The sequence below is a fragment of the Pristiophorus japonicus genome, chromosome 16 (genome assembly GCF_044704955.1).
Source record: "Pristiophorus japonicus isolate sPriJap1 chromosome 16, sPriJap1.hap1, whole genome shotgun sequence".
NCBI lineage: Eukaryota > Metazoa > Chordata > Chondrichthyes > Pristiophoridae > Pristiophorus > Pristiophorus japonicus.
In genome coordinates this window covers 1,606,318-1,619,863 of record NC_091992.1, presented here as the reverse complement: position 1 = coordinate 1,619,863, position 13,546 = coordinate 1,606,318, and the positions used below count along the sequence as shown (strand labels likewise).

The window sequence follows — 13,546 nt, the reverse complement described above, 5'->3', positions numbered from 1 at the left end:
TACACTCACTCACTCACTCACCGTTACACACTCACTCACTGTTACACACTCACTCACCGTTACACACTCACTCACTGTTACACTCACTCACCGTTACACACTCACTCACCGTTACACACTCACTCACTGTTACACACTCACTGTCACACTCTCACTGTTACACACTTAGTGGCTAACTAAGGAAATAAGGGGTGGTATCAAATTGAAAACAAGGGCATACAATGTGACCAAGACCAGTGGGAGGCCAGAGGATTGGGAAACTTTTAAAGCCAGCAAAGAACGACTAAAAAAATGCTCAAGAGAGGGAAGGTAGATTATGAAAGTAAACTTGCACGAAATATAAAAACAGATAGTAAACGTTTCTACAGGTACAAAGAAAGGAAAAGAGTGGCTAAAGTAAATGTTGGTCCCCGAGAGGATGAGACTGGGGAATTAATAATGGAGAACAGGGAAATGGCAGAGACTTTGAACAAATGTTTTGTATCGGTTTTCACGGTAGAAGACATTAAAAACATCCCAATAGTGGATAATCAAGGGGCTATAGGGAGGGAGGAACTTAATACAATCGCTAAAGAAGTAGTACTCGGTAAAATAATGGGACTAAAGGTGGACAAGTCCCCTGGACCTGATGGCTTATATCCTAGAGTCTTAAAAGAAGTGGCTGCAGAGATAGTGGATGCATTGGTTGTAATCTACCAAAATTCCCTGGATTCGGGGGAGGTCCCAGCGGATTGGAAAACCGCAAATGTAACACCCCTATTTAAAAAAGGAGGCAGACAGAAAGCAGGAAACTATAGACCGGTTAGCCTAACATCTGCCATTGGGAAAATGCTGGAGTCCATTATTATGGAAGCAGTAGCGGGACATTTGGAAAAGCATAATTCAATCAAGCAGAGTCAGCATGGTTTTATGAAAGGGAAATCATGTTTGACAAATTTGCTGGAGTTCTTTGAGGATGTAACGAGCAGGGTGGATAGGGGGGAACCAGTGGATGTGGTGTATTTGGATTTCCAGAAGGCATTCGATAAGGTGCCACATAAAAGGTTACTGCACAAGATAAAAGTTCACGGGGTTGGGGGTAATATATTAGCATGGATAGAGGATTGGCTAACTAACAGAAAACAGAGAGTCGGGATAAATGGTTGGCAATCAGTAACTAGTAGGGTGCCACAGGGATTGGTGATGGATCCTCAACTATTTACAATCTATATTAATGATTTGGATAAAGGAATCGAGTGTAATGTAGCCAAGTTTGCTGATGATACAATGATGGGTGGGAAAGCAAATTGTGAGGACACAAAAAAATCTGCAAAAGGATATAGACAGGGTAAGTGAGTGGGCAAAAATTTGGCAGATGGAGCATAATGTGGGAAAGTGTGAGGTTATCCACTTTGGTAGAAAAAATAAAACAAATTATTATTTAATTGGAGAAAAATTGCAAATTGCTGCAGTGCAGGGGGACCTGGAGGTCCTTGTACATGAAACACAAAAAGTTAGTGTGCAGGTACAGCAAGTGATCAGGAAGGCAAATGGAATGTTGGCCTTTATTGCAAGGGGGATAGAGTATAAAAGCAGAGAAGTCCTGCTACAACTGTACAGGGTATTGGTGAGGCCACACCTGGAGTACTGTATACAGTTTTGGTCTCCGTATTTAAGGAAGGATATACTTGCATTGGAGGCTGTTCAGAGAAGGTTCACTCGGTTGATTCCGGAGATGAGGGGGTTGACTTTTGAAGAAAGGTTGAGTAGGTTGGGCCTGTACATATTGGAGTTCAGAAGAATGAGAGGTGATCTTATTGAAACATATAAGATAATGAGGGGGCTCAACAAGGTGGATGCAGAGAGGATATTTCCACTCAAAGGAGAAACTAAAACTAGGGGACATAGTCTCAGAATAAGGGGCCACCAATTTAAAACTGAGATGAGGAGGAATTTCTTCTCTCAGAGGGTTGTAAATCTGCGGAATTCTCTGCCCCAGAGAGCTGTGAAGGCTGGGTCATTGAATATATTTCAGGCGGAGATAGTCAGAGTTTTGAGCGATAAGCGAATAAAGGGTTATGGGGAGCGGGCGGGGAAGTGGAGCTGAGTCCATGATCCGATCAGCCATGACCTTTTTGAAATGTGGAGCAGCCTCGAGGGACCAAATGGCCTACTCCTGCTCCTATTTCTTATGTTCTTATGTTCACTAACTCACTGTTACACACACACACTCTCTGTTGCACACCAACACTCTGCATCTCTCCTTGTGACTCTCTGTCAGTTGTGCACTGTGTTGGGGAAATCACTCTGTTTAATGCTTAATTGCAGATCGCTTGTGTCTCTCCCTCACATCTCAGCCTCATGGAGACCATGAATACACTGCGATTCGCAAGCAGGGCTCGGAGGGTCAGGAACAGGCCTGCAGTGGGCATGGTAATGTACCTTTAATGGCAGTCAGTGTGAAGTACGATGGAAGGGCAGCCCTGACCCCAGCGAGGGCCGGCTGCTGTGGGATCTCTGCGTAGCTGTGCAGTGTAACAGGATTAACATGCGGTTATGATACGCTGCCTTCTCACCCTGCTGCTGAGCACGGGCTGGATGCAGCAGCTGTGGGAAGGATCTGTGCTGAAGTTCAAGCTCCAGCAATGGGTCAGTTACTAACTGCTCCGCCCAGAATAGGAAACTCCCACACTGCATCCTGGCTCTTACTGATTTGGGACATGGGGCTGCGTTGTCCTCAGTGCCCATTGTACCAGCCCGGGATCCTGGTCCCAATCCGCGGCCAGTCACTGTGCTTGGAAGAGTCGGTGTGGATGTCAGTCTCCGCTGTGAATCGGCCCACAGTCAAATGTCGTGTGCGACACAGACTGAGGACAGCCAATCAGAGGGTACTTGTACCCCAGTCAAAGTCAGAGCCTGGAGGGGAGAGAACAGAGTGAACTCTGAACATTTCATGTGACAGGACTCGAAGGATAGACTGATTACCAGCCTGCAGCAAGACATCAAGCTGCTCCGTGCAGAGAACACCTCCCTCCGGCAACAGCTGCAGGTACTGAGCTCCAGCAGGGAGACACCACCACACGACCAGAGACTCCAGCCCACAAACAGTGAGTGAGATTTGGCGAAACCTGCAGGTGCACAGGGATTGGTGGAAAGGGCTGAATTCTGTGCCAGCTCTGCAAGTGTTGGAGAGGTGGCCGGGCTTTTAGTAATCGGACAGTGTCCTCAATCTTCATATTCCTTGGCGGCCACAGCACAAATTAGCACATTTACTGAATTCAGTTTCATAATCTACCATGGTGAGATTAGAATTCATAATTACTAGTCCAGTACAAGAATCTCGACACTACCACAGCACATCTTAATCCGTGACCAAGTTTTGGTGTTTGATGGGACAGTGTAGAGGGAGCTTTACTCTGTATCTAACCCCCTGTACCTGCCCTGGGAGTGTTTGATGGGACAGTGTAGAGGGAGCTTTACTCTGTATCTAACCACCTGTACCTGCCCAGAGATTGTTTGATGGGACAGTGTAGAGGGAGCTTTACTCAGTATCTAAGCCCGTGCTGTAACTGCCCTGGGAGTGTTTGATGGGACAGTGTAGAGGGAGCTTTACTCTGTATCTAACCCCGTGCTGTACCTGCCCTGGGAGTGTTTGATGGGACAGTGTAGAGGGAGCTTTACTCTGTATCTAACCCGTGCTGTACCTGCCTTGGGAGTGCTTGATGGGACAGTGTAGAGGGAGCTTTACTCTGTATCTAACCCCGTGCTGTACCTGCCCTGGGAGTGTTTGATGTGACAGTGTAGAGGGAGCTTTACTCTGTATCTCACCCCGTGCTGTACCTGCCCTGGGAGTGTTTGATGTGACAGTGTAGAGGGAGCTTTACTCTGTATCTCACCCCGTGCTGTACCTGCCCTGGAAGTGTTTGATGGGACAGTGTAGAGGGAGCTTTACTCTGTATCTAACCCATGCTGTACCCGGTCTGACCGTCCCTGTTACTGAGGACCATTTTGGAATCACATCACCTGCTGGTCAACTGAACTGATCAAAAATAACATTGCTGAATTATTCTTGTAGGTTTGCCAGTGAGAGAGATGAGCGAGAGAAGGGAACTGTCCCCACTACCATCATCGGAACGGACCCTGTACCAGATGCTCCAGGAATTTATGATTGAGAACGAAAGCCTGAGGTGTGTATATCGAGACTTCGATAGGGCAGGATTTGAGAGAGAGGCAGTGGGAGGATGCTTGCTTTACATGAGAGAGACAGGCAGAGAGTGAGTGAGACAGAGAGAGAGAATTACACAGAATGTACGGCACAGAAACAGACCATTCAGCCCAATGGCTCCGTGTCGGGGTTTATACTCCACTCGAGCCTCCCACCACACCACCACCATACCCCTCTGTTCCTGTCTCCCCCATGTGTTTATCTAGCTTCCCCTTAAATGCATCGATACTATTTGCCTCAACCACTCCTTGTGGTAGAGAGTTCCACATTCTCACCGCTCTTTACAAAATGAGAGAGACTGTCAGAGGGAAAAGAGAGAGCGAGACTGACAGAGAAGCTGCTTCTGGGCAATACTTTAGGAAGGATGTCAAGGCCTTGGAGAGGGTGGAGGAGAGTTACTAGAATTCTAGGGATGCGGGACTTCAGTTATGTGCAGGGACTGGAGAAGTTGGGATTGTTCCCCAGAGCAGAAGGCTAAAGGGAGAGGTGTTCAAAATCATCATGGGTTTTAAATAGTAAATAAGGAGAAGCTGTTCTCGGGGCAGGGGGCTCGGTAACCAGGGGACACAGATTGACGATAATCGGCGATGGAACCAGAGGGGGAGAGGAGACTGTGTTGACGCAGCGAGTTGTTGTGATCGGGAATGTGCTGCCTGAAAGGGCGGTGGGAGCAGATTCAATAGTAACTTTCAAACCGGGAATTGGATCAACATAAGAACATAAGAATTAGGAACAGGAGTAGGCCATCTAGCCCCTCGAGCCTGCTCCGCCATTCAACAAGATCATGGCTGATCCGGCCGTGGACTCAGCTCCACTTACCCGCCCGCTCCCCATAACCCTTAATTCCCTTATTGGTTAAAAATCTATCTATCTGTGACTTGAATACATTCAATGAGCTAGCCTCAGTTGCTTCCTTGGGCAGAGAATTCCACAGATTCACAACCCTCTGGGAGAAGAAATTCCTTCTCAACTCGGTTTTAAATTGGCTCCCCCGTATTTTGAGGCTGTGCCCCCTAGTTCTAGTCTCCCCGACCAGTGGAAACAACCTCTCTGCCTCTATCTTGTCTATCCCTTTCATTATTTTAAATGTTTCTATAAGATCACCCCTCATCCTTCTGAACTCCAACGAGTAAAGACCCAGTCTACTCAATCTATCATCATAAGGTAACCCCCTCTCTGGAATCAGCCGAGTGAATCGTCTCTGTACCCCCTCCAAAGCCAGTATATCCTTCCTTAAGTAAGGTGACCAAAACTGCACGCAGTACTCAATACTTACTGTGGGGAAAGAGCAGGTGAGTGGCATTAATTGGATAGCTGTAGCAGAGAGCCAGCACAGGCACGATGATCCAGACTGTGTAATAACTGGGATGGGTCAGTTTGTGGACCCAACAGTTTACAATGACCCCGCTCAGGGGAGGGGTCAGTGGGTGGAACGGGCCCAGCACTCCCTGCCTAGCCCTCTCTGCTGTCCCTAAAGTCCCGGTTCTGTTTCAGAGAGCAGAACAAGCAGCTGCTGAGCAGAATGAAGGTTTCCCAGCAGGACCAGCAGCTCGCCCAGCACAAGACCAGGAGGTTGCAGCGTAAGCTGCAGGAGCTCGAGAGGTACGGGGGGCTGGGCCTGGGGGCACAGCGGGTACTGGGGGGCAGGGGCACGGTGGGTACAGGGGGCTGGGCCTGGGAGCACAACGGGTATGGGGGGCTGGGGGTACAGGGGGGGGCTGGGCCTGGGGCCCAGCGGGTATGGGGGGCTGGGGGTACAGCGGGTACGGGGGCCTGGGCCCACAGTGGGTACGGGGACACAGCGGGTACTGGGGGGCAGGGGCATGGTGGGTACAGGGGGCTGGGCCTGGGAGCACAACGGGTATGGGGGGCTGGGGGTACAGGGCCTGGGGCCCAGCGGGTATGGGGGGCTGGGGGTACAGCGGTTACGGGGGCCTGGGCCCACAGCGGGTACGGGGGCACAGCGGGCACCGTGCACCCAGTATGGGGGACTGCTCACCGATCCCTCACATTGACACACTAACCCTGGGGGTGTGGGTGGGGGAGGGGCTGAACACTGCAGAAGATTGTGGGGGGGGGGGGGTGGAGATTGTGTGGATTTATGGCTCCCATTAAACTGGCGTGAATGCCATTGTGACCGGGCGCAGCGCTGACATCAAGTCCGCCAGACTGGCGGCGCTACAACATTGCCGGACATCGTGACGTCATCGCCCCGGACCCGAAATTCACTTTCGCCCCCTGCAGTAGCGCCAGGCGGAAACACCGGCAGCGGCAAGAGGCGTGCATCAGGTGGCCGGCCGTTACCGGGACGGTGATTAAAGGCTAGTTGGCCGAGGTAAGTGAACAAACTTTCCTGTGTTGAAGCCGTTCTCTTCACGGGTTCATGTCCGCGATCTTCAGCCCGGCCCTCTGCATGTTCACCGCTGCCTGTGGTCCACGCAGGTCCGGGTCAAATTGCAGAGTTTGCAGCGATGGCCTGTCCCTTTAAGGCAAATCTAGGCTCACACTCAGGGCGGTACCGAGGGAGCGCTGCACTGTCGGAGGGGCAGTACCGAGGGAGCGCTGCACTGTCGGAGGGGCAGTACTGAGGGAGAGCCGCACTGTCGGAGGGAGTGCCGCACTGTCGGAGGGGCAGTATTGAGGGAGCGCTGCACTGTCGGAGGGGCAGTACTGAGGGAGCGCCGCACTGTCGGAGGGGCAGTACTGAGGGAGCGCTGCACTGTCGGAGGGGCGGTACTGAGGGAGCGCCGCACTGTCGGAGGGGCAGTACTGAGGGAGCGCTGCACTGTCGGAGGGGCAGTACTGAGGGAGCGCCGCACTGTCGGAGGGGCAGTACTGAGGGAGTGCCGCACTGTCGGAGGGGCAGTACTGAGGGAGCGCCGCACTGTCGGAGGGGCAGTACTGAGGGAGCGCCGCACTGTCGGAGGGGCAGTACTGAGGGAGCGCCGCACTGTCGGAGGGGCAGTACTGAGGGAGCGCCGCACTGTCGGAGGGGCAGTACTGAGGGAGCGCCGCACTGTCGGAGGGGCAGTACTGAGGGAGAGCCGCACTGTCGGAGGGGCAGTACTGAGGGAGCGCCGCACTGTCGGAGGGGCAGTACTGAGGGAGCGCCGCACTGTCGGAGGGGCAGTACTGAGGGAGCGCCGCACTGTCGGAGCGGCAGTACTGAGGGAGCGCCGCACTGTCGGAGGGGCAGTACTGAGGGAGCGCCGCACTGTCGGAGCGGCAGTACTGAGGGAGCGCCGCACTGTCGGAGGGGCAGTACTGAGGGAGCGCCGCACTGTCGGAGGGGCAGTACTGAGGGAGCGCCGCACTGTCGGAGGGACAGTACTGAGGGAGCGCCGCACTGTCGGAGGGGCAGTACTGAGGGAGTGCCGCACTGTCGGAGGGGCAGTACTGAGGGAGTGCCGCACTGTCGGAGGGGCAGTACTGAGGGAGTGCCGCACTGTCGGAGGGGCAGTACTGAGGGAGCGCCACACTGTCGGAGGGGCTGTCTTTCAGATGAGCCGTTAAACCGGGGCTCCATCTGCCCTCCCTCAGGTGGATGTAAAAGATCCCACAGCAGAGCAGAGAACATGGGGAGTTTACCACGATGTCCTGGGGTCAATATTTTTTCTCAACCAACATCACTAAAACAGATTATCTGGTCATTATCACATTACTGTTTGCGGGACCTTTGCTGTGCACAAAATGGCGGCGGCGTTTCCTGCATTACAACGGTATTTCATTGGCGTTAAAACGTTTTGGGATGTTCTGAGGTTGTGAAAGGTGCTATATAAATGCAGGTTTGTTCTTTGCTTTCCCCACAGAATGATTCTGTCCTCACCCCACACCAACACTGGCAGTCCGACAGGATTTACCTGGGAGAGCATCCAGAGGACCAATGACTCGAAGACCCCTCCCCTTCCATTGCCTCCCTCGGCAATACTTGACCATTTCCCAGTCCTGACTGGACAGGTGAGGCTAGGAGCGTTGCCGTTACTAACTCGACCTTTATAACACACTGGCTCGACCCCAGCCGGGTACTGTGGAGTCAGGGCACCGCACTTTAGGAAAGATTCAGGCCTCGGAGAGGATGTGAATGAGATTTTCCAGCATGGTACCGGGGATGAGGAGAGACAGGAGAAGCTAGGGTTGTTCTCCTTAGAGCAGAGAAGGTTAAGGGGAGATTCAAAAGGTACTGCCAGAGGGTCAGTAACCAGAGGGTCAGTAACCAGAGGGACAGTAACCAGAGGGACAGGGTCAGTAACCAGAGGGTCAGTAACCAGAGGGACAGTAACCAGAGGGACAGTAACCAGAGGGACAGTAACCAGAGGGACAGGGTCAGTAACCAGAGGGTCAGTAACCAGAGGGACAGTAACCAGAGGGTCAGTAACCAGAGGGACAGTAACCAGAGGGACAGTAACCAGAGGGACATAGAGCTAAGTTACTTGGCAAAAGAACCGGGGGGGGGGGGGTGAGGGAACAAAGTTACGCAGCGAGTTGTTGTGATCGGGAAGGCGCTGCCTGAAAGAGCGGGAGCAGATTCAATAGTAACTTTCAAACCGGGAATTGGATCAATAATTGAAAATGAAAGATTTGCCGGGCTGCGGGGGATGGGACTGATTGGATCGCTCTGTCACAGAGCCGGCACAGGCTCCATGGGCCCGACCTCCTGTGCTGTATCATTCTGATTCTATACTAGAGAGACACGGGGTAACCTGTGAATCTATCCCGGGGTGCAGTGAGACCACGAACCACATACATCCCCAAGAAGCCACCCTCCTCAGAGGGGCCGAGGTCATTCCAGCCACCAGGAATTTCCATCCGGAGAAAGTTGGGTTTTTGTTGGATTGTTAAAACAATTGGTTTACCATCTGCTGGGACTGGGACCCCTCCCTCACTGGGACTGGGACCCCTCCTCCACTGAGGTCTCTGTCTGTCACCGGGACCCCTCCCCCACTGGGGTTCACTCACTGGGACCCCTCTCCCACTGGGGGTCTCTGTCACTAGGACCCCTCCCCACTGGGGGTCTCGGTCTGTCACTGGGACCCCTCCCCCACTGGGCTCTCGGTCTGTCACTAGAACCCCACCCCACTAGGGGTCACTCACTGGAACCCCTCCCCCACTGGGGGTCACTCACTGGGACCCCTCCCCCTCTGGGCTCTCAGTCTGTCACCGGGACCCCTCCCCCACTGGGGTTCACTCACTGGGACCCCTCTCCCACTGAGGGGTCTCTGTCACTAGAACCCCTCCCCCACTGGGGGTCTCTGTCACTAGGACCCCTCCCCCACTGGGGGTCTCTGTCACTAAGACCCCTCCCCCACTGGGGGTCTCTGTCACTAGGACCCCTCCCCCACTGGGGGTCTCTGTCACTAAGACCCCGCCCCCACTCGGTCACAGTTTATGTACAGTTCCTTTCCTGCCTCGTCTCCTGACCCCTCTGTGTACGAGCCAATCTCTGGTACCTCAGCCAACTAACCATTGGTCACACGTTAGGCCTGGGAATGAGTGCTGGAGCCAGTCATTGGACAGTGACTGAGGTCCAGGGGCCCACAGCTGGTTCTTCATCACAGACCCACGAACACACAGCTCAAATTCAGCCCCTACTGGGATCAGCTCACTCAGCACAGGCCAGGGATGGTGCGTGGGTCTCTCCTGCTTTGTGTGGGGCTCAGTAGCACACTCCTCCAGCTCCAGCCCTGATATTAGTGCACATACTCAGGCAGGTGATGGAAGGGTTGGTGGGTCTCTGTAACTGGTACATTCACCTCTTCCCCTCTCTTACAGGTGAGTGAGGTGTTCCCAGACCCCAACAGATGTGGCCCACAGCAGCATCCAGATCGGACCCTGCATCACAGGAACAAGTGAGGGGAGCATAATACCCGCGACACCTGCGTATAACAGTGTCAGAGTTCCCCTGTGTACTGTCTATGGAAGCAGGTGGCTATGTTGGTTTACGATTACCCTCCGCCTCTCCCGAGGGGGCTAACACTCCCTGGGGTCCGGGCTCCACTAGCCCCAGATGCCCTCTGGAACCTAGACAGTACGCATCGGTGAGATGTTCAACTGGGAGATGCATCACGGCCACCCTGATCCCACTTTCATCACACGGGTTGACAGGCTGGGGTCACTGAACGGTTAAAGGGAGCAGAGGCATGGGCCGACAGGGTTAAATCCCGAGGGCAGGTCGCACAGACTGGGCTTGTGTCCCTCGAGTGTAGGAGATTAAGGGGGGATCTGATCGAGGGGTTTAAGATGATGAAAGGATTTGATGGGGTAGAGCGAGAGAAACTATTCCCTCTGGTGGGGGGAGCCCAGAACAAGGGGCAGGACCTTAAAATTAGAGCCCGGCCGTTCAGGGTGATGTCAGGGAGCACTTCTTCACACACAGGGCCGTGGGAATCGGGAACTCTCTCCCCCAAAGATTGGGTCAGTTGGAGCTTTCCAGACTGAGAGGGAGAGATTTTTGTTGGGTCAGGGGATCGGGGGTTACGGAGTGAAGGCGGGTAGATTAAGCTGAGGTGCAAATTAGCGAATCGCTCAGATACTGTCGATAGGAAATTAGACAAGCACACAAAGGAAAAGGGCAACTGAGGATACGCTGAGATAACGGGAGGGGCCTCGAGTGGAGCATCAACACCAGCACAGATTGGGTGGGCTGAACGGCCTCCTCCTGATCCTGTGTAACAGGCTCGAGGGGCTGAATGGGCCTCCTCCTGTCCCTGTGTAACAGGCTCGAGGGGCTGAATGGGCCTCCTCCTGTCCCTGTGTAACAGGCTCGAGGGGCTGAATGGCCTCCTCCTGTTCCTGTGTAACAGGCTCGAGGGGCTGAATGGCCTCCTCCTGTTCCTGTGTAACAGGCTCGAGGGGCTGAATGGCCTCCTCCTGTTCCTGTGTAACAGGCTCGAGGGGCTGAATGGCCTCCTCCTGTTCCTGTGTAACAGGCTCGAGGGGCTCAATGGGCCTCCTCCTGTCCTTGTGTAACAGGCTCGAGGGGCTGAATGGCCTCCTCCTGTTCCTGAGTAACAGGCTCGAGGGGCTGAATGGCCTCCTCCTGTTCCTGTGTAACAGGCTCGAGGGGCTGAATGGGCCTCCTCCTGTTCCTGTGTAACAGGCTCGAGGGGCTGAATGGGCCTCCTCCTGTTCCTGTTCCTGTTCCTTCCCGCTCAGTGCCAGGGTAGCAGCTGGCACTGAATTTAATCCCAGTTACTGATTCCGACTCTCTCTCTCTCTCTCTCCTGTTCACAAGCCTCGCTCACAATGGCCTCTTCATGGATCAACAGCAGCAGCTCGACGACCTTCGACCCGGAGCCTACAGCAGTGCAGTGCCCACTGCCCCTCCACTGCCTGCAACCCCTGACCACAGGTCAGAGGTCACTATCCTGCTTCGCAGCAGCAATCGGTCAGCAGGTCAGTTTGCAGAATTTTATCAAACGCAGTGACACGGGCTCGGAGCGAGTGGCTCGCACACACTCACCTCTCACGCCCTCCCCTCGCGCACCCATGTCTCGTACACTCACAGAGCCGGCCCACCCTCAGACTCTTTCTGTCACCTCCACCAGCTGTGGGAACTGTCACACGTCTGCAGTCAGGGACTGAGACACATTGAGAACTGGGAGTGTTTGATGGGACAGTGTAGAGGGAGCTTTACTCTGTATCTAACCCCATGCTGTACCTGCCCTGGGAGTGTTTGATGGGACAGTGTAGAGGGAGCTTTACTCTGTATCTAACCCCATGCTGTACCTGCCCTGGGAGTGTTTGATGGGACAGTGTAGAGGGAGCTTTACTCTGTATCTAACCCCATGCTGTACCTGCCCTGGGAGTGTTTGATGGGACAGTGTAGAGGGAGCTTTACTCTGTATCTAACCCATGCTGTACCTGCCCTGGGAGTGTTTGATGGGACAGTGTAGAGGGAGCTTTACTCTGTATCTAACCCCATGCTGTACCTGCCCTGGGAGTGTTTGATGGGACAGTGTAGAGGGAGCTTTACTCTGTATCTAACCCCATGCTGTACCTGCCCTGGGAGTGTTTGATGGGACAGTGTAGAGGGAGCTTTACTCTGTATCTAACCCATGCTGTACCTGCCCTGGGAGTGTTTGATGGGACAGTGTAGAGGGAGCTTTACTCTGTATCTAACCCATGCTGTACCTGCCCTGGGAGTGTTTGATGGGACAGTGTAGAGGGAGCTTTACTCTGTATCTAACCCTGTGATAATTCTTTCACTGCAGGTACACTGTGCAAGCAGTCACTGTCAGAAGGAAGTAAATACAGCGGCCATGAATTTTAGAGAGCCGTGGTCACCTGTCATCAGGGTAACCAAAGGATTACTTTATCTGAAAGGAGGTGCCAGTCTGTGGGTGTTTCTATGACATGACTCATCTGTTTGTTCATATGTTCCAGAAATAAAAATCTCTTAATACAACAGTCTTGGCTCACTCCCTCGAGAGAGAACTCTCCCCACACACACACCCCCCCCCCCACACACTACTCCCCCCCCCCCACACACTACTCCTCCCCCCCCCACACACACACACTCTCCCCCCCCCCCACACACACACTCCCCCCCCCCACCCACCCCCGCCCCCCACACACACACACACACCCCCCCCCACACACACACACTCCCCCCCCCCACACAACACACACCCCCCCCCCCACACACACACACACTCCCCCCCCCCCCCACACACTCCCCCCGCCCCCCCCACACACACACTCACCCCCCTCCCCACACACACACTCACTCTCCCCCCCCACCCCCCCACACCCCCACACACTACTCCCCTCCCCCCCCCCACACTACTCCCCTCCCCCCCCCCACACACAACTCCCCCCCCCCACACACACACTCCCCCCCCCACACACAACTCCCCCCCCCCCACACACTCCCCCCCCCCCACACACACATCCCCCCCCCCACACACACACTTCCCCCCCCCACACACACACACTCCCCCCCCCCACACACACACACTCCCCCCCCCCCACACACACACACACTCCCCCCCCCCACACACACACACACACTCCCCCCCCCCACACACACACACTCCCCCCCCCCCACACACACACACTCCCCCCCCACACACACACTCCCCCCCCCCCCACACACTACTACCCCCCCCACACACACACTCCCCCCCCCCCACACACACTCCCCCCCCCCCCCCCACACACACACTCCCCCCCCCCCACACACACACTCCCCCCTCCCCACACACACACTCCCCCCCCCCCCACACACACACTCCCCCCCCCCCACACACACACTCCCCCCCCCCCACACACACACTCCCCCCCCCCCCCACACACACACTCCCCCCCCCCCCCCCCCACACACACACTCCCCCCCCCCCCCAC

At 54.6% G+C, this 13,546-nt stretch overlaps 2 protein-coding genes across 4 annotated transcripts in view; one reads left to right on the top strand and one right to left on the bottom strand.

The window, feature by feature from the left end:
- LOC139226246 (kinesin-like protein KIF12) overlaps positions 1 to 12,608 on the top strand; it is a 50,260-nt gene extending 37,652 nt beyond the window's left edge. For 2 of the 3 annotated variants that reach the window (XM_070856871.1, XM_070856870.1), the window contains exons 11-18: positions 2,308 to 2,412; positions 2,942 to 3,086; positions 4,055 to 4,166; positions 5,699 to 5,806; positions 8,014 to 8,161; positions 9,974 to 10,050; positions 11,436 to 11,596; positions 12,415 to 12,608. In XM_070856871.1, coding sequence (XP_070712972.1) covers positions 2,308 to 2,412; positions 2,942 to 3,086; positions 4,055 to 4,166; positions 5,699 to 5,806; positions 8,014 to 8,161; positions 9,974 to 10,050; positions 11,436 to 11,596; positions 12,415 to 12,473 — 915 coding nt within the window. In that variant the 3' untranslated portion in view covers positions 12,474 to 12,608. The remainder of the gene's footprint in view (positions 1 to 2,307; positions 2,413 to 2,941; positions 3,087 to 4,054; positions 4,167 to 5,698; positions 5,807 to 8,013; positions 8,162 to 9,973; positions 10,051 to 11,435; positions 11,597 to 12,414) is intronic. The other variant, XR_011587225.1, reaches the window with a different exon arrangement.
- The window catches only part of smyd4 (SET and MYND domain containing 4), a 10,225-nt gene continuing 9,194 nt past the window's right edge, over positions 12,516 to 13,546 (bottom strand). The window contains exon 5 of the mRNA XM_070857990.1: positions 12,516 to 12,565. Coding sequence (XP_070714091.1) covers positions 12,516 to 12,565 — 50 coding nt within the window. The remainder of the gene's footprint in view (positions 12,566 to 13,546) is intronic.